Source organism: Haliotis cracherodii, unplaced genomic scaffold, assembly GCF_022045235.1.
Source record: "Haliotis cracherodii isolate W230 unplaced genomic scaffold, xgHalCrac1.p SCAF_3, whole genome shotgun sequence".
Taxonomy (NCBI): Eukaryota; Metazoa; Mollusca; class Gastropoda; order Lepetellida; family Haliotidae; genus Haliotis; species Haliotis cracherodii.
Window position 1 is genome coordinate 46551574 of NW_027266286.1, and position 22321 is coordinate 46573894.

General features: G+C 39.0%; 1 protein-coding gene across 1 annotated transcript; it reads left to right on the plus strand.

Annotated features, from left to right (window-relative positions):
- Positions 1-2007: 2007 nt before the first annotated feature.
- Positions 2008-21306, plus strand: LOC139474515 (uncharacterized). The gene is made up of 13 exons (XM_071257566.1): positions 2008-2271; positions 4857-4889; positions 5643-5969; positions 7245-7349; positions 9720-9752; positions 10524-10850; positions 12125-12229; positions 14600-14632; positions 15410-15736; positions 17011-17115; positions 19269-19835; positions 20317-20392; positions 20792-21306. Exons 1-13 carry the CDS (start codon positions 2199-2201, stop codon positions 20856-20858), a joined length of 2178 nt encoding a protein of 725 aa, XP_071113667.1. The 5' UTR covers positions 2008-2198; the 3' UTR covers positions 20859-21306.
- The last annotated feature ends 1015 nt before the right edge of the window (positions 21307-22321 follow it).

Here is a 22321-nt window from a genome sequence, read left to right on the forward strand (position 1 = left end):
GCCTTTGGGTGAAGGTGGGGGACGCCTTTTAGGACACGATAGGGGACGCCTTGTGGCTGAATATAGTGGATGCCTACAGGGTGAAGCTAGGGGACGCCTTCTGGATAACCATGGGGGACGCCTTGTGGATGATGTAATGGGACGTCTTTTGGGTGAAGATAGGGGATCCTTTATGTGTGAATATAGCGAATGCCTCATGGGTGAGGATATGGACCACTTTGTGGGTGAAGATATGGACCACTTTGTGGGTGAAGATAGCGATTGCCTTGTGAACGAAGCTAGGGGACGCCTTCTGGATAACGATAGGGGATGCCTTGGGGGTGAAGAGAGGGGATGCCGGGTGGGGGGGAGGTAGGGGATGCCTTTTGGGAAACGATAAGGGACGCCTTGAAGAATGAAAATAGCGGGCGCCTTGTAGGTGAAGACAGAGGACGCCTTTAGGGTGAAGATACGGGACGCCTTTAAGAGTGAAGATATGGGGCGTCTTGTTGGTACAAATAGGAGAAGCTTTGTGGGTGAAGATGGGGACGTCTTGTGGGCGAAGATAGGGGCGCGTTGTAGGTGGAAATAGGGGATGCCTTGAGGGTTAAGATAGGGACACCTTTATAGCGAAAACAGGCTAGGGAACGCGTTGTGTGTAAAGATACGGGGAGCCTTCTTGGGGAGGATAGGAAACGTCTTGTGTGCAAAATTACGGGACGCCTTCTGAGTAAATATAGGAGACACGTTGTGGGTGAAGATAGAGGACGTCTTGAGTGTGAAGTGTATGGGACGACAGGTTGGTAACGATTAGCAAAGGAGCAGGCATATTCTAATTCCTAAGCGTGTAACAGCTGCATTCAACTCAACGCCTTCAACGAACATGTATTACAAGAAGTAAGGTATGGATGAGAGAATGATAAATTGATCGGGCGATTTTAAAAGGAGACCCGGAAATGACATCTTGATCCAGTCTCAACACATTATCGACATATTTAGGTTTCATCAATAGTTAATATACCACGCATTCATGGTATCAAAAAGATCATCATTCCTTGTTCAGTATTCCGTGAGATATTTGCGGTTAAACAAAAGTGAGTTTTCCGCCGCCTAATGCATACAATTGTTTGATCACAGCGTATAATTTTATGGAGAAATAAATTCACCCAAAATGTAGGTCTTGGACGTTTTCAATTTTTTTTAAACTCACGAGCACGGGTGTAGTACCGAACAGAGCAACATAGTCAGGGTGAATCATTGGTGTATGATACTTGCTCACTTATGTGCCTATGGTCATATGCCCTTTGGTTTAAATAAGTCAACTTGCTCACATTTACCCCTATTGTTGGGAAAGCAATGCGACCCAAATACGAATATGTGTAAGGGTCTCCTTCATATTCATAGAACATTGCCTTCACGATGTGACAAGGTACAATTCGTCTTTGAAGATTCAAAGTGTTGATCTCCCTAGTATCGTTACACCACACCTAGTATTGCCACCCACACACAAATCTGTATTCTAAATGTACATGTAATCGTAATGTGAAATGACCGTTCTACAAGCGCATGGTCTATCAGGTAACAAATGAAGGGTTGACTATGGAGGGGCGTGTGCTGTTGGTCTAACCGCACCCCGATGCTCACATTATTACAATAATTGATATCTGAATAGGTGATTGGCTGCTATGTGTTAAACATAATGCCATAACGCCTACCATATTGCGCATAAAACTAAACAATAGCTTCGAGAAGAAAAGTTTTCATTCAATCAAAAATAGCTTTGCTATTAGGAAGAACTTGCATAATGATGACATTGTGTGGCTTATTGTGATGAAAAGTCAATGACGTTTACAAGTGACGAGATGAAGTCAATATCAAGTAATTGTAAGTAATTTTTATGGCCAACGTAGAATTGACGGGTCCGCCCATTTCGACTGTCGGTCATTGATCTAAGTGTGACAATAAAGAAAATTGACGTTGTGCCGTGTTGTGATGTCACGCGAATGACTCTTAAATGTACTAGGCCTATACTGTAACTGGTGGATAATGGTCACTTAGGAGACATATCCAATGGACATTTAACTTACACTTACACTTAACGCACCAATGTTCGCTTTTATGTTGTACACTGTGATGGGATTTCACTAACTACTAACTTTTTCTCTGAACACCAGAACATCACTTCCGGAAGGGAATATATTACGTTTTACTTCTCAAAGATGGGGATGAGCATCGTCACCAGTTTCAGGATAATTATCGCGTTAATTTTGCCATGTTCATATTTCACACAAGGTAAGATATTGTTGATTGTGTTCACTCACGGTGTAATGTGGTTACTTATGGTGTTATGTTCACAATATCAAGTAGAAATCTTGATCATAAAAATGTGAAATAGCAATCAGATCGCTCCTTTGTGTTTAGTCAAATGTGAACCGAATAGTGTTTCCTTGTAACAACACGATATCTTGAAGCAAAAAAATGTTCTATCATGACGTCATTTCTGGAGATTCGAACATGCGCTCGGAACTTGATGACGTCGTAAATTGGACGACGTTAATTATTAGAGGTAAGTGCCTAGTGACAAAAAAGATATAGCTCGGCAACCCAGATGAAAGCAATGGCGGAACGATCGCACCTTAAGTGGGACGGTATGACAATTGGTATTGGGAGAAAAGCTGAAGATAATTGACGTAAAACATATGAGAATACACAATTTAGTCCCCACCCCTACATAAGATGGACTTGTCCGACATTGCCGAATCATCACCATTTAAAGTAAACACGGGTCAATGTAATGAAAGCTTGCACATTTTATTAACATCCTTAAAGAGTCTGTGCAAAATGTTGAAGAGGCTGGCAACATGTTGATATCTCATAAGAAATAGACGACTCCTGATCGTTATGTGTCGGACAATAAACACTGCAGGGAGAATAAACCTCTCGGGGTGCGCCCCTCATGGTTTATTTTCCCTGTTGTGTTTTATTGTACGATCATCAACTCCCACTCGTCGTTTATTTCTTAAATATGCCATGCTTAACATTCAGGAAAATAACACTAATGATCGCGAACCTTTACGAAAGCCAATGCCTGCACATGACAATGTCGAAACAGAAATTGTTTACATTGATTTTGAAATGAGATCATTTGAACCCTTCTATGCTGCGAATTTTGATGCCGGGTAATTTCGATATCTTAACGTCGATAATTCATTAATGCATCTTCGTAAAAAAACGAATTATTATCAGTGGAAGAATTAATCATCACAGATAGGATGTGACGTGTACATGTATTATCGTCACATGATGCGAAGGTATAGGTACAGCTTGCAGTGTTTACAAACAAACATGGCGTCACTCTTGTCAATCGGCGATCGAGACGGAAGGGGACGCTGAGAAACTATTGGGATAATCTTTATTAGTGTCAAAACAGTAGGCAAAGATACTGAAAATCAGTGTCAGGTTTTGGAGATATATTTGCTAACAATTTAGCGAGGACATCAGGACTAGCCTTGCGGGGTGAGTTCAATTCCACATCGGATTGTGTTTGTAGAACCTCTGAGGCTTGAGGTATTTTCCCCAATTTCAAGAAGCTGGATTTGGCCGAAATATGTCAGAATTGTTACCTTGTTTCATTTTGTCGCTGTGTGAATATCAGACTCTGCACAGGAATGTTAGAGTAGCTTCCCTTTGATGAAGGGTAGTTGCTCTTGAGGTAGGACGGAAGGACTGCCACGAAATGGAAGTAGAAATAATATGTGTAGGAAACTGTTATTTTTCCTATATGTAGTTACGTCAGTGTCTGAGAAAAGGGTTTCGGTTGGAACTTATTTGACTGTTCTCACTGTCCGACTGACAAATCACTGACCTTCTCACGTAATATATATTAATGTGCATAACCAAAGAAAACTTGCCATGCTTAGGTCATGTTTGTGAGAGAGGAGTTCAGGTTTTCGACGACAGAATTTAAGAATGACAATACATGAAAAAGAGGTTATCACGCTTGTGTAATTTGGGATGGTAAATGTCCTATATTAGGTATGGCTGTGTATCATACCAGAAGACTATTATTTCCTATTTCTCAACATGACAACATTTTTATTATGACAAAGGCGAAAGAGATGTTTTCCAGATAAACTGTTTTCCATATGTGGTTTAGATAATTGTTGAAAAGGCTGAATATCATTATTCATACATTCAATAATAAACTCGGGTGAGATGAGGTGAAATGTGATTCCACTTATATAGATACGTGCATACATGTGTGTTTGTGTGTTTGTGGACTGATGCCAAATTATAGTGCTAGCCCACTGATATGCCATGCCTTAGTTAACATGAACACCCCACTCAGACACAGTATACTGACTCCGTGCCGACCATTCCTCGTTTTAGCCCCTTAATGCCTAGCGTCAGGCAGGGTAACAACAAGTACGAGGTTTTAACGTATTTCGGTATGACGCGACCGGGGATCGAACCTTCCGCTCTCCGGGGGGACGCTCTACCACTAAAAGATGGAGGCGGTCGGGAAACTCTGTGACTAAATGCCCGATATATGGCTAGAGGTATAGGTTAAATGTTCACGCCAAGAACCCTGCCAACCCCTTCTGTTTCCCATTTGACCATTTACATGTAGTTATGTCTATACATCCATTTCTAACACAATCGTTTTAATACATATAGGCGGGAATCCTTCTAGCGGATTCGGCTTTTATCCCTGATTAACACAACAAAACACTTACAGTTGTATATACAATATCCCTCTTACCACATACAATGTTTAAACGTATTTATTCACGCATATAATCGTAGAGTAAAGGAGGTATGGATACGGAGTGATGAAAGTAGACATTGCATAATCTGGTATTTTGCGCTGATTGCAGAGAACATATGTCCAACGACATCTGGAGAAAAGGGTATGTATGCTTATCATTGACTTAAAGTCAGGTTAATTGTCATTTACGTAATCCATACAGTTGATAGCATCTCCTCTTACATATACGTTTCGAAAAATCAATGTGACGTCAAAACAATTTCACATTGTGCAATGTTAGAAAGGCTGTAGGGACGAAATAGAATCAATGATGTTGACTGAACCAAACATGACGTAAATGAGTATAGTTATTGATGACATCATATATTGTGGCGTCACTATATGTAATACATAAACAATACATATATCAACACCAGTGCCAGTGGCACCCTACTTGTGAAGATCCGTGTTAGCATTGGTCTTCAGCAACCCATGCTTGTCTTACGAGGCGACTAGTGGGACCGGGTGGTCAGACTCGCTGACTGACAGCCGTCATATATATAGCTGGAATATTACTGAGTGTGGCACTAATTATAAACAACAAATACACAAAACAAACGCTGGTTCTTCCTGTATATTTATGCTTACCTTGAATCATATAGATGAAAAATTAGATACATGTTCTCTGATATGAAATAGGTAGAATACTGAAATCAATATACAATAAAAAGTGTCGGTAAAGCCAGTAAAAAAGCTAATAATAATAATAATAATAATAATAGCAGCTTAATTTTTAGCTTTTTCACCGGAATTATTATTATTATTATTGTTGTTGTTATTATTATTATCATTATTATTATTATTATTATTATTATTATTATTATTATTCAACCAACAAGTGTATATTGTACTTCAGTTGTACACGTATGTGAGGGCAAATTTGCCACTGGAACATCCGTCTATCTGGACACCTTTAAGGCTGTCAACTATGAAGGCGGCTGTACATGTCAACTCAGAGCACAGGGAGGCGCTGTTGATCTCCAGGTATCAGTTCAGGGGGTTCATGCTGCCTGTGACGCTACCCTGTATTTCGCTCCGCCTATTGATCACACCTATAACTGTGCAGACAAGACACCCGCAACTACTACAGGAAGGATTGAGTCAGGGCAGTCGGTCTTCCTTTCTCTCACCAAAAGCTCTGACGTAGCCGATTTCTGCGTCCATTTAGTACAGACATCAACAGGTGAGTCTGCATAATGTAACTGAACCATGGATGCATTTGGATGCAGTTATAATGTATCGTAAGTTTACACCTAGCAGGTATCACGTCAACGTTCAAGATGAAAAAAGACTGATTGTGTCGGGCTAGGTTTTAATTATAAATGTAACCAGGTGTTGGCCATGAACTAAAAAAAAACATAGTCTCATTATCAGTGATCCTTTCATGTAATTTTCACTGCTATCTTTGCCTCTTACGTCCTATGGAATCTGTTTTGGCAGTTAATCGAGACTGGTTATTCTGACGTTCACTTTGAATATGTTGTAATATTTAGAATAAAGCTAGAAAAACAAGGTTATTTGCAATGTACAATGTTTTAAATAATAGGTTCCGCGACACATTGTATTCATGTCAATGGAATTCGAATTAAAACTTAATTTATTAATTTGATGTAAGGTATATATGCAATAACTGTGTTTTCACAACCGCATGTTTAGTATTTTAGAATCAAATGCAGAATTGTTTTTTTAAAACTTAAGGGTCGTTTTCAGGTTGAAAGATACGTTGGAAGAGGGTCAAAGAAGCTACACCATTACAAATAGGCATCATGGTTAATAGCTCCATCTCTTAAATTCATTGATCTAATAAAACTGAAAGGAAATAATTTATCTCACGTTCCGCCATACGTTCGCATGGTATCAACGGCAAGACGTTCCTAGCCATGTCGGTACCATCTGGTTCTCCGTCAGCTCATGAAATCACCAATCTCGATTCATCGCTGAACCAAACCATTCTTCCTTGCTAGTTCGGCCACATTCTGCCTGCTTGGCACCACATGCGTCCACATGGGATGATGATACTTAAAACATATCCTCGGAAGGCTGTATTGTTCTTAGACCTGCCTCTCAAATGCGGTTCCGGATCCGTACTCTCTGGTCAGACACTCTGCGTAATCGTAGGTCTACAGCTGTTGTCAGTATGAAGCGTCATACAGTGATCCTGAGCAGCCCCTGTAACACCCTTATGATTGTAGACCTTGTCACGATTGCTGGTTCACATGCATACCTTTGAAACATTTCAATCAATACTTTCTTTGGCTTCAGTTAATGTTTTGAAATCAGAAATGTATATGCCTACGATTTTCTTTCATTTACAGATGGTAATATCCCAGATGGAGTTATAAATTCACATACAGAACCGATTGTAAGCTTAAACGTGAGGTATTTAAGGTAAATCATTATAGTGTTCCTTTGCATGTCCAATGAATTTCTAACATGTATATTTTCTCACGTTATTTAGCTGGGTCTTTGAACGTTGCTTGCACAAAGGGTACATTGAAACCTGCAAGCACCACGACAATAGCACCTGCACCTGCAGTGACGACCTCTCCAACGACTATTATAGGTAATTACATTCCCGCTATTACATTTCCAACATGTTGAAGATATGCTACAAATATGAAAGGAAGCTCGGGTGGTCAAGTTGTTCTAAGGCGCCACAATTCGCTGGACATAGCACCGTTACAACACACTCAGTCATAACAAATGTGAAAAGTAGCATCTGTGGAATAAACATTATCTTACAAGTGATAAGACTAGTGATAGGGTAGGACTAGGTCAACTATCCTTCACCCTGGCGTTTAGGTTTAACTTTGTCATCGGTGTTGGGAGAATCATCACCATTAAATTAAACACGGGTCAATGTATTGAAAGCTAGCACATTTTATCAACATCCTTAAAGAGGCTGTGCGAAATGTTGGAGAGGCTGTGCAACATGTTGATATCTCATAAGAAATAAACGACTCCTGATCGGCGCCCCCCTCATGGTTTGTTTTCGCTGTTGTGTTTTATTGTACGATCACCAACTCCCACTCGTTGTTTATTTCTTAAATATGCCATGCTTAACATTCAGGAAAATAGCACTTATGATCGCGAGCCTTTACAAAATCCAATGCCTGCACCTTACTCTGTCGAAACAGAAATTGTTTACATTGATTTTGAAATGAGATCGTTTGAACCCTTCTGTGCTGCGAATTTTGATGCCGGGTAATTTTGATATCTTAACGATAATTTATATTCACCTTAATGATACCCCTTGCATGATTTTTGTTTTTACTCCGCAACTTCGTAAAAACGAATTATTATCAGTGGAAGAATCAATCATCACAGATACGATGTGACGTGTACATGTATTATAATCACATGATGGGTACGTGTCTCGCCAGGATAAAAACGGTTTCCGTTATGGTCACATATGGAGGTCACGTAGGTACAACTTGCTGTGTTTACAAATAAACATGGCGTCGCTCTTGTCAATCGTCGATCGAGACGGAAGTTTTGGAGATATATTTGCTAACAATTTAGCGAGGACATCAGGCCTAGCCTTGCTGGTTCAGTTTAATTCCACATCAGATTGTGTTTGTAGAACCTCTGAGGTTTGAGGTATTTGCCTAATTTCAAGAAGCTGGATTTGGCCGGAATATGTCAGAATTATTACCTTGTTTCATTTTGTCGCTGTGTGAATATCAGACTCTGCACTTCGTTACGTTAGGAAAGGACAAACAGACTATCATAGAAAGTGTTAGAGTAGCTTTCCTTTGATGAAGGGTAGTTGCTCTTGAGGTAGGACGGAAGGACTGCCGCGAAAGGGAAGTAGAGACATTATGTGTAGGCAACTGTTATTTTGCCTATATGTAGTTACGTCAGTGTCTATGAAACAGGTTTCAATGGGAACTAAATTGATCGTCCCTACTGTACGACTGACGAATTACTGACCTTCTCACGTAATATTTGTTGATGCGCACTTGCAATGTTTAGGTAATGTTTGTGAGAGAGCAGTACAGGTTTTCGACGACAAAATTTAAAAATGACAATACATGAAAAAGAGGTTATCACGCTTGTGTAATTTGGGATGGTAAATGTCCTATATTAGGTATGGCTGTGCAACACACCAGAATGCAATTATTTCCTATTTCTCAACATGTCAACATTTTTCTTATGACAAAGGCGAAAGAGATGTTTTCCAGATAAACTGTTTTCCATATGTGGTTTAAATAATTATTTATGAAAGCTAAACATCATTATTCATAACTTAATAATAAACTCGGGTGAGATGAGTGAGGTGATATGGGATTGCACATATATAGCGACGTGCATACACGTGTGTGTGTTTGTGGACTGATGCCAATTTATAGTGCTAGCCCACTGATATGCCATGCCTTAGTTTAACATGAAAATCCCACTCAGACACAGTATACTGACTCCGAGCCGACCAGTCCTCGTTTTAGCCCCTTAATGCCTAGCGTCAGGCAGGGTAACAACAAGTACGAGGTTTTAACGTATTTCGGCATGACGCGACCGGGGATCGAACCTTCCGCTCTCCGGGGGCACGCTCTACCACTAAAAAATGGAGGCGGTCGGGAAACTCTGTGACTAAATGCCCGATATATGGCTAAAGGTGTAGGTTTAATGTTCACGCCAAGAACCCTGCCAACCCCTTCTGTTTCCCATTTGACCATTTACATGTAGTTATGTCTATACAATTATTTCCAACACAATCGTTTTAATACATATAGGCGGGAATCCTTCTAGCGGATTCGGTTTTTATCCCTGATTAACACAACAAAACACTTTCAGTTGTAGATACAATACCCCTCTTACCACATACAATGTTTAAACGTATTTATTCACGCATATAATCGTAGAGTAAAGGAGGTATGGATACGGAGTGATGAAAGTAGACATTGCATAATCTGGTATTTTGCGCTGATTGCAGAGAACATATGTCCAACGACATCTGGAGAAAAGGGTATGTATGCTTATCATTGACTTAAAGTCAGGTTAAATGTCATTTACGTAATCCATACAGTTGATAGCATCTCCTCTTACATATACGTTTCGAAAAATCAATGTGACGTCAAAACAATTTCACATTGTGCACTGTTAGAAAGGCTGTATTGACTAAATAGAATCAATGATGTTGACTGAACCAAACATGACGTAAATGAGTATAGTTATTGATGACATCATATATTGTGGCGTCACTATATGTAATACATCAACAATACATATATCAACACCAGTGCCAGTGGCACCCTACTTGTGAAGATCAGTGTTAGCATTGGTCTTCAGCAACCCATGCTTGTCTTACGAAGCGAATAGTGGGACCGGGTGGTCAGACTCGCTGACTGACAGCCGTCATATATATAACTGGAATATTACTGAGTGTGGCACTAATTATAAACAACAAATACACAAAACAAACGCTGGTTCTTCCTGTATATTTATGCTTACCTTGAATCATATAGATGAAAAATTAGATACATGTTCTCTGATATGAAATAGGTAGAATACTGAAATCAATATACAATAAAAAGTGTCGGTAAAGCCAGTAAAAAAGCTAATAATAATAATAATAATAATAATAATAGCAGCTTAATTTTTAGCTTTTTCACCGGAATTATTATTATTATTATTGTTGTTATTATTATTATTATCATTATTATTATTATTATTATTATTATTATTATTATTATTATTATTATTATTATTCAACCAACAAGTGTATATTGTACTTCAGTTGTACACGTATGTGAGGGCAAATTTGCCACTGGAACATCCGTCTATCTGGACACCTTTAAGGCTGTCAACTATGAAGGCGGCTGTACATGTCAACTCAGAGCACAGGGAGGCGCTGTTGATCTCCAGGTATCAGTTCAGGGGGTTCATGCTGCCTGTGACGCTACCCTGTATTTCGCTCCGCCTATTGATCACACCTATAACTGTGCAGACAAGACACCCGCAACTACTACAGGAAGGATTGAGTCAGGGCAGTCGGTCTTCCTTTCTCTCACCAAAAGCTCTGACGTAGCCGATTTCTGCGTCCATTTAGTACAGACATCAACAGGTGAGTCTGCATAATGTAACTGAACCATGGATGCATTTGGATGCAGTTATAATGTATCGTAAGTTTACACCTAGCAGGTATCACGTCAACGTTCAAGATGAAAAAAGACTGATTGTGTCGGGCTAGGTTTTAATTATAAATGTAACCAGGTGTTGGCCATGAACTAAAAAATAACATAGTCTCATTATCAGTGATCCTTTCATGTAATTTTCACTGCTATCTTTGCCTCTTACGTCCTATGGAATCTGTTTTGGCAGTTAATCGAGACTGGTTATTCTGACGTTCACTTTGAATATGTTGTAATCTTTAGAATAAAGCTAGGAAAACAAGGTTATTTGCAATGTACAATGCTTTAATTATACGTCCCGCGACACATTGTATTCATGTAAAAGGGATTCGAATTAAAACTTGATTTATTAATTTGACGTAAGGTATATATGCAATAACTGTGTTTTCACAACCGCATGTTTAGTATTTTAGAATCAAATGCAGAATTGTTTTTTTAAAACTTAAGGGTCGTTTTCAGGTTGAAAGATACGTTGGAAGAGGGTCAAAGAAGCTACACCATTACAAATAGGCATCATGGTTAATAGCTCCATCTCTTAAATTCATTGATCTAATAAAACTGAAAGGAAATAATTTATCTCACGTTCCTCCATACGTTCGCATGGTATCAACGGCAAGACGTTCCTAGCCATGTCGGTACCATCTGGTTCTCCGTCAGCTCATGAAATCACCAATCTCGATTCATCGCTGAACCAAACCATTCTTCCTTGCTAGTTCGGCCACATTCTGCCTGCTTGGCACCACATGCGTCCACATGGGATGATGATACTTAAAACATATCCTCGGAAGGCTGTATTGTTCTTAGACCTGCCTCTCAAATGCGGTTCCGGATCCGTACTCTCTGGTCAGACACTCTGCGTAATCGTAGGTCTACAGCTGTTGTCAGTATGAAGCGTCATACAGTGATCCTGAGCAGCCCCTGTAACACCCTTATGATTGTAGACCTTGTCACGATTGCTGGTTCACATGCATACCTTTGAAACATTTCAATCAATACTTTCTTTGGCTTCAGTTAATGTTTTGAAATCAGAAATGTATATGCCTACGATTTTCTTTCATTTACAGATGGTAATATCCCAGATGGAGTTATAAATTCACATACAGAATCGATTGTAAGCTTAAACGTGAGGTATTTAAGGTAAATCATTATAGTGTTCCTTTGCATGTCCAATGAATTTCTAACATGTATATTTTCTCACGTTATTTAGCTGGGTCTTTGAACGTTGCTTGCACAAAGGGTACATTGAAACCTGCAAGCACCACGACAATAGCACCTGCACCTGCAGTGACGACCTCTCCAACGACTATTATAGGTAATTACATTCCCGCTATTACATTTCCAACATGTTGAAGATATGCTACAAATATGAAAGGAAGCTCGGGTGGTCAAGTTGTTCTAAGGCGCCACAATTCGCTGGACATAGCACCGTTACAACACACTCAGTCATAACAAATGTGAAAAGTAGCATCTGTGGAATAAACATTATCTTACAAGTGATAAGACTAGTGATAGGGTAGGACTAGGTCAACTATCCTTCACCCTGGCGTTTAGGTTTAACTTTGTCATCGGTGTTGGGAGAATCATCACCATTAAATTAAACACGGGTCAATGTATTGAAAGCTAGCACATTTTATCAACATCCTTAAAGAGGCTGTGCGAAATGTTGGAGAGGCTGTGCAACATGTTGATATCTCATAAGAAATAAACGACTCCTGATCGGCGCCCCCCTCATGGTTTGTTTTCGCTGTTGTGTTTTATTGTACGATCACCAACTCCCACTCGTTGTTTATTTCTTAAATATGCCATGCTTAACATTCAGGAAAATAGCACTTATGATCGCGAGCCTTTACAAAATCCAATGCCTGCACCTTACTCTGTCGAAACAGAAATTGTTTACATTGATTTTGAAATGAGATCGTTTGAACCCTTCTGTGCTGCGAATTTTGATGCCGGGTAATTTTGATATCTTAACGATAATTTATATTCACCTTAATGATACCCCTTGCATGATTTTTGTTTTTACTCCGCAACTTCGTAAAAACGAATTATTATCAGTGGAAGAATCAATCATCACAGATACGATGTGACGTGTACATGTATTATAATCACATGATGGGTACGTGTCTCGCCAGGATAAAAACGGTTTCCGTTATGGTCACATATGGAGGTCACGTAGGTACAACTTGCTGTGTTTACAAATAAACATGGCGTCGCTCTTGTCAATCGTCGATCGAGACGGAAGTTTTGGAGATATATTTGCTAACAATTTAGCGAGGACATCAGGCCTAGCCTTGCTGGTTCAGTTTAATTCCACATCGGATTGTGTTTGTAGAACCTCTGAGGTTTGAGGTATTTGCCTAATTTCAAGAAGCTGGATTTGGCCGGAATATGTCAGAATTATTACCTTGTTTCATTTTGTCGCTGTGTGAATATCAGACTCTGCACTTCGTTACGTTAGGAAAGGACAAACAGACTATCATAGAAAGTGTTAGAGTAGCTTTCCTTTGATGAAGGGTAGTTGCTCTTGAGGTAGGACGGAAGGACTGCCGCGAAAGGGAAGTAGAGACATTATGTGTAGGCAACTGTTATTTTGCCTATATGTAGTTACGTCAGTGTCTATGAAACAGGTTTCAATGGGAACTAAATTGATCGTCCCTACTGTACGACTGACGAATTACTGACCTTCTCACGTAATATTTGTTGATGCGCACTTGCAATGTTTAGGTAATGTTTGTGAGAGAGCAGTACAGGTTTTCGACGACAAAATTTAAAAATGACAATACATGAAAAAGAGGTTATCACGCTTGTGTAATTTGGGATGGTAAATGTCCTATATTAGGTATGGCTGTGCAACACACCAGAATGCAATTATTTCCTATTTCTCAACATGTCAACATTTTTCTTATGACAAAGGCGAAAGAGATGTTTTCCAGATAAACTGTTTTCCATATGTGGTTTAAATAATTATTTATGAAAGCTAAACATCATTATTCATAACTTAATAATAAACTCGGGTGAGATGAGTGAGGTGATATGGGATTGCACATATATAGCGACGTGCATACACGTGTGTGTGTTTGTGGACTGATGCCAATTTATAGTGCTAGCCCACTGATATGCCATGCCTTAGTTTAACATGAAAATCCCACTCAGACACAGTATACTGACTCCGAGCCGACCAGTCCTCGTTTTAGCCCCTTAATGCCTAGCGTCAGGCAGGGTAACAACAAGTACGAGGTTTTAACGTATTTCGGCATGACGCGACCGGGGATCGAACCTTCCGCTCTCCGGGGGCACGCTCTACCACTAAAAAATGGAGGCGGTCGGGAAACTATGTGACTAAATGCCCGATATATGGCTAAAGGTGTAGGTTTAATGTTCACGCCAAGAACCCTGCCAACCCCTTCTGTTTCCCATTTGACCATTTACATGTAGTTATGTCTATACAATTATTTCCAACACAATCGTTTTAATACATATAGGCGGGAATCCTTCTAGCGGATTCGGCTTTTATCCCTGATTAACACAACAAAACACTTTCAGTTGTAGATACAATACCCCTCTTACCACATACAATGTTTAAACGTATTTATTCACGCATATAATCGTAGAGTAAAGGAGGTATGGATACGGAGTGATGAAAGTAGACATTGCATAATCTGGTATTTTGCGCTGATTGCAGAGAACATATGTCCAACGACATCTGGAGAAAAGGGTATGTATGCTTATCATTGACTTAAAGTCAGGTTAAATGTCATTTACGTAATCCATACAGTTGATAGCATCTCCTCTTACATATACGTTTCGAAAAATCAATGTGACGTCAAAACAATTTCACATTGTGCACTGTTAGAAAGGCTGTATTGACTAAATAGAATCAATGATGTTGACTGAACCAAACATGACGTAAATGAGTATAGTTATTGATGACATCATATATTGTGGCGTCACTATATGTAATACATCAACAATACATATATCAACACCAGTGCCAGTGGCACCCTACTTGTGAAGATCAGTGTTAGCATTGGTCTTCAGCAACCCATGCTTGTCTTACGAAGCGAATAGTGGGACCGGGTGGTCAGACTCGCTGACTGACAGCCGTCATATATATAACTGGAATATTACTGAGTGTGGCACTAATTATAAACAACAAATACACAAAACAAACGCTGGTTCTTCCTGTATATTTATGCTTACCTTGAATCATATAGATGAAAAATTAGATACATGTTCTCTGATATGAAATAGGTAGAATACTGAAATCAATATACAATAAAAAGTGTCGGTAAAGCCAGTAAAAAAGCTAATAATAATAATAATAATAATAATAATAGCAGCTTAATTTTTAGCTTTTTCACCGGAATTATTATTATTATTATTGTTGTTATTATTATTATTATCATTATTATTATTATTATTATTATTATTATTATTATTATTATTATTATTATTATTATTATTCAACCAACAAGTGTATATTGTACTTCAGTTGTACACGTATGTGAGGGCAAATTTGCCACTGGAACATCCGTCTATCTGGACACCTTTAAGGCTGTCAACTATGAAGGCGGCTGTACATGTCAACTCAGAGCACAGGGAGGCGCTGTTGATCTCCAGGTATCAGTTCAGGGGGTTCATGCTGCCTGTGACGCTACCCTGTATTTCGCTCCGCCTATTGATCACACCTATAACTGTGCAGACAAGACACCCGCAACTACTACAGGAAGGATTGAGTCAGGGCAGTCGGTCTTCCTTTCTCTCACCAAAAGCTCTGACGTAGCCGATTTCTGCGTCCATTTAGTACAGACATCAACAGGTGAGTCTGCATAATGTAACTGAACCATGGATGCATTTGGATGCAGTTATAATGTATCGTAAGTTTACACCTAGCAGGTATCACGTCAACGTTCAAGATGAAAAAAGACTGATTGTGTCGGGCTAGGTTTTAATTATAAATGTAACCAGGTGTTGGCCATGAACTAAAAAATAACATAGTCTCATTATCAGTGATCCTTTCATGTAATTTTCACTGCTATCTTTGCCTCTTACGTCCTATGGAATCTGTTTTGGCAGTTAATCGAGACTGGTTATTCTGACGTTCACTTTGAATATGTTGTAATCTTTAGAATAAAGCTAGGAAAACAAGGTTATTTGCAATGTACAATGCTTTAATTATACGTCCCGCGACACATTGTATTCATGTAAAAGGGATTCGAATTAAAACTTGATTTATTAATTTGACGTAAGGTATATATGCAATAACTGTGTTTTCACAACCGCATGTTTAGTATTTTAGAATCAAATGCAGAATTGTTTTTTTAAAACTTAAGGGTCGTTTTCAGGTTGAAAGATACGTTGGAAGAGGGTCAAAGAAGCTACACCATTACAAATAGGCATCATGGTTAATAGCTCCATCTCTTAAATTCATTGATCTAATAAAACTGAAAGGAAATAATTTATCTCACGTTCCTCCATACGTTCGCATGGTATCAACGGCAAGACGTTCCTAGCCATGTCGGTACCATCTGGTTCTCCGTCAGCTCATGAAATCACCAATCTCGATTCATCGCTGAACCAAACCATTCTTCCTTGCTAGTTCGGCCACATTCTGCCTGCTTGGCACCACATGCGTCCACATGGGATGATGATACTTAAAACATATCCTCGGAAGGCTGTATTGTTCTTAGACCTGCCTCTCAAATGCGGTTCCGGATCCGTACTCTCTGGTCAGACACTCTGCGTAATCGTAGGTCTACAGCTGTTGTCAGTATGAAGCGTCATACAGTGATCCTGAGCAGCCCCTGTAACACCCTTATGATTGTAGACCTTGTCACGATTGCTGGTTCACATGCATACCTTTGAAACATTTCAATCAATACTTTCTTTGGCTTCAGTTAATGTTTTGAAATCAGAAATGTATATGCCTACGATTTTCTTTCATTTACAGATGGTAATATCCCAGATGGAGTTATAAATTCACATACAGAATCGATTGTAAGCTTAAACGTGAGGTATTTAAGGTAAATCATTATAGTGTTCCTTTGCATGTCCAATGAATTTCTAACATGTATATTTTCTCACGTTATTTAGCTGGGTCTTTGAACGTTGCTTGCACAAAGGGTACATTGAAACCTGCAAGCACCACGACAATAGCACCTGCACCTGCAGTGACGACCTCTCCAACGACTATTATAGGTAATTACATTCCCGCTATTACATTTCCAACATGTTGAAGATATGCTACAAATATGAAAGGAAGCTCGGGTGGTCAAGTTGTTCTAAGGCGCCACAATTCGCTGGACATAGCACCGTTACAACACACTCAGTCATAACAAATGTGAAAAGTAGCATCTGTGGAATAAACATTATCTTACAAGTGATAAGACTAGTGATAGGGTAGGACTAGGTCAACTATCCTTCACCCTGGCGTTTAGGTTTAACTTTGTCATCGGTGTTGGGAGAATCATCACCATTAAATTAAACACGGGTCAATGTATTGAAAGCTAGCACATTTTATCAACATCCTTAAAGAGGCTGTGCGAAATGTTGGAGAGGCTGTGCAACATGTTGATATCTCATAAGAAATAAACGACTCCTGATCGGCGCCCCCCTCATGGTTTGTTTTCGCTGTTGTGTTTTATTGTACGATCACCAACTCCCACTCGTTGTTTATTTCTTAAATATGCCATGCTTAACATTCAGGAAAATAGCACTTATGATCGCGAGCCTTTACAAAATCCAATGCCTGCACCTTACTCTGTCGAAACAGAAATTGTTTACATTGATTTTGAAATGAGATCGTTTGAACCCTTCTGTGCTGCGAATTTTGATGCCGGGTAATTTTGATATCTTAACGATAATTTATATTCACCTTAATGATACCCCTTGCATGATTTTTGTTTTTACTCCGCAACTTCGTAAAAACGAATTATTATCAGTGGAAGAATCAATCATCACAGATACGATGTGACGTGTACATGTATTATAATCACATGATGGGTACGTGTCTCGCCAGGATAAAAACGGTTTCCGTTATGGTCACATATGGAGGTCACGTAGGTACAACTTGCTGTGTTTACAAATAAACATGGCGTCGCTCTTGTCAATCGTCGATCGAGACGGAAGTTTTGGAGATATATTTGCTAACAATTTAGCGAGGACATCAGGCCTAGCCTTGCTGGTTCAGTTTAATTCCACATCGGATTGTGTTTGTAGAACCTCTGAGGTTTGAGGTATTTGCCTAATTTCAAGAAGCTGGATTTGGCCGGAATATGTCAGAATTATTACCTTGTTTCATTTTGTCGCTGTGTGAATATCAGACTCTGCACTTCGTTACGTTAGGAAAGGACAAACAGACTATCATAGAAAGTGTTAGAGTAGCTTTCCTTTGATGAAGGGTAGTTGCTCTTGAGGTAGGACGGAAGGACTGCCGCGAAAGGGAAGTAGAGACATTATGTGTAGGCAACTGTTATTTTGCCTATATGTAGTTACGTCAGTGTCTATGAAACAGGTTTCAATGGGAACTAAATTGATCGTCCCTACTGTACGACTGACGAATTACTGACCTTCTCACGTAATATTTGTTGATGCGCACTTGCAATGTTTAGGTAATGTTTGTGAGAGAGCAGTACAGGTTTTCGACGACAAAATTTAAAAATGACAATACATGAAAAAGAGGTTATCACGCTTGTGTAATTTGGGATGGTAAATGTCCTATATTAGGTATGGCTGTGCAACACACCAGAATGCAATTATTTCCTATTTCTCAACATGTCAACATTTTTCTTATGACAAAGGCGAAAGAGATGTTTTCCAGATAAACTGTTTTCCATATGTGGTTTAAATAATTATTTATGAAAGCTAAACATCATTATTCATAACTTAATAATAAACTCGGGTGAGATGAGTGAGGTGATATGGGATTGCACATATATAGCGACGTGCATACACGTGTGTGTGTTTGTGGACTGATGCCAATTTATAGTGCTAGCCCACTGATATGCCATGCCTTAGTTTAACATGAAAATCCCACTCAGACACAGTATACTGACTCCGAGCCGACCAGTCCTCGTTTTAGCCCCTTAATGCCTAGCGTCAGGCAGGGTAACAACAAGTACGAGGTTTTAACGTATTTCGGCATGACGCGACCGGGGATCGAACCTTCCGCTCTCCGGGGGCACGCTCTACCACTAAAAAATGGAGGCGGTCGGGAAACTATGTGACTAAATGCCCGATATATGGCTAAAGGTGTAGGTTTAATGTTCACGCCAAGAACCCTGCCAACCCCTTCTGAGGTTAGGGTGATGCAATTTACATTTTTGTGCCCTAATATTTTGTTCCCTTTGCAGAAAATCCGGATAATACAGTAACTGAGAGTAAAGGATCATCCAGTGAAAATCCGGATATTACAGTAACTGAGAGTAAAGGATCATCCAGTGAAAATCCAGATAATACAGTAACTGAGAGCAAAGGATCATCCAGTGAAAATCCGGATAATACAGTAACTGAGAGTAAAGGATCATCCAGTGAAAATCCGGATAATACAGCAACTGAAAGTAAAGGATCATCCAGTGAAAATCCAGATAATACAGTAACTGAGAGTAAAGGATCATCCAGTGAAAATCCGGATAATACAGTAACTGAGAGCAAAGGGTCATCAAGTGAAAATCCGGATAATACAGTAACTGAGACTAAAGGATCATCCAGTGAAAATCCGGATAATACAGTAACTGAAAGTAAAGGATCATCCAGTGAAAATCCGGATAATACAGCAACTGAAAGTAAAGGATCATCCAGTGAAAATCCGGATAATAGAGTAACTGAGAGTAAAGGATCATCCACCGAAAGCCCAAATATAACACCGTCCGGAAACACAGGTCTTAATACTGCAGAGACTCCTCAGTCCGTCATTGTAGGTACGAATCGGTGTCGTCCGTCATGTGCAGCCACGCTGAAAGTCTCATATCATCATTTATAAAATCCATTTGATAAACTTAACACAAATCCCTGGCATAAATATATACGACACACTTTATGATAAAATAATTATACGTCTTCGAATACATATTTATTTCAACTTTTTATAACATTGGTCGTCGTATATCCATTAAACCTGAAATTGAATATTTTTATATTCATGTTTATAAATATTTCGACTCGTATTTTGTACATGAATAACATGGGATCTACATTTAGTAATAAAAAGTGTCTAGATGGTTGTAGATAAGTAATACCCAAATATATTTATGTAATTGGAAACTTTTAAGAACAGACAGATGTTACAGGCAATGTCCGTTGTTGATAAGCTGTTGTTGATAATGTTATATGATCATTATGTAATTATTTTTTTTAATATTTATCAAAGTATTCTTAATGTGTTCCACTTTTCCATTTAAGTCAGCTTTGTCGTTGTTGGGGTCTTTGCTGCATTCGTGGTCGTGATGATACTATTTGGGATTTTTACTTACTGCAGGTAAGTGTTTAAATTATGAACATTACACAAACAATGGTCTATAATGGACTGATATTCGTATTTCCGTCATAAGGAGGGTGAGTGAGTGAGTATGGTTTTACGCCGCTTTTAGCAATATTCCAGCAATATCACGGCAGGGGTACACAAGAAATGGGCTTCACGCATTGTACCGTTGTCGGGAATTGAACCCGGGTCTTCGGCGTGACGAGCGAACGCTTTAACCACTAGGATATCCGACCGACCCCCTAATAAGGAAGGAAGAAAATAAAGTCCAGTCAAGATCAAAACGTCAAGTACAGGGATACATAAATATAGATAAATATTTTCATCTATGAGCAAGATGTGTAATTTCAATATCCATTTGAAGAGATTCCTCATGCAAAGATGTTTCTTTTTCAGGGACAAATCAAGACTCGGCAAACTAAGAGCTGCACAGAATCTTCCCAATGGTCATACCAATGTGTAACGACGAAGACAAACACTTCACGAACACAAAGACCTTCCTCAAGGCAGCAATGTATTTCAATACATGCTTAAAAATCAAAATGTATCTGACAACATGTGCTGAACAGTGGGATATGATATAGTCGGTTCGCGAAAGCCAACAAGAGATAGATGGCATTTGATTAACATGATTGATTTAACTGTTGTTTAAATCGATGTATTGTTTTCCACAACGGATGTGAGTTCCCATGTATATAGATGGACCCAACGGGATTGCTGGGAACAATTAAGAAGATGGACAACATAGCCTAGCTCACGATATCACCCAATATGTGCAGTGACGCCAATGCTAGTGTTCTAAGAAGAAGGAAATCTTAATCCATCCAGGATATGCAACAATAGTGTGCATGCGTTTTGCTTGAACCTTCACGTTGTTTGTAGGATTGAAGACAATAATTTTGCCTTGTGAATAAACCATACAAACTTGATTCTGACTTCATACTTACACTGTCCTTACCTCATATAGAGAATATCGCAATCATGATGAAGTAGGTCATCTGTGGAATTAAACGCATTTGCAATGAGTTGCTGGTTAATTAAAGTCGTGTAAATAACTTAAACAATACGTGTCTAACGACAACACTACAGTATTCGACTGCCCTTGCAATCAAATGGATAGCTCATTAGTTTTGGAATGTCTGATTTCTACAATAGGTATCAAAGGTGACAGCCATGTAGTGATAGGCTTGCTTTTATCCGAAAATTGTCTGAATTAATTTGTTTACAATACGAAGGAAACTGTAATACCGTATGGTGAGGATGTTTCAACAACGACATTATATAATGTATATATGTTACATGGAATATTATAATGTCTGATTCACTCAGGGAATATACATAATCCCTAATTTGTCTAGGTATTGTACATATTCCCTGATTTAACATCAAGTTTGTTAGACATGTTCCCTGAAACTACTTTTGAGGCTCTCATATGGTCAAACTTGATAAGAAAAAACCTTTCACTTAACTTAACAATTAGTCTTAACTGTAATTAGCTGTGGCTCCTAGTATTACGCCTATGATTTTCCTTGGGTAGCAAGACTCGTTTGTTCGCTTCATAGCTCTTGTACAGATTTTTTTCAGAAATTCTTCTCAAACTCCATCTTAAAAATGTGAGGTAATACATAATGTCAGCAGTTTTATACCTTGAATTTCGCATGTTGTGGCAGCTGCGAACTCGTTTTTGTATTTTCTTTAGATGTAAATCCAGTGATGTTTGAGAGGAGGGGGTCGCATTCATATTGAATCGCATTTTTGGCTAGGGGCCAGCGGTCGCATTCTTTTGGAGACGCATTAATTTCACGTTTTACAGTATTTTAATCTAATTTCTATCCTATGACTTCATTACAGTTAAGACTAATTGTTAAGCTAAGTGAAAGGTATTTGTTATCATATCAAATAAATTTATCTACTCGATTTGTTTTA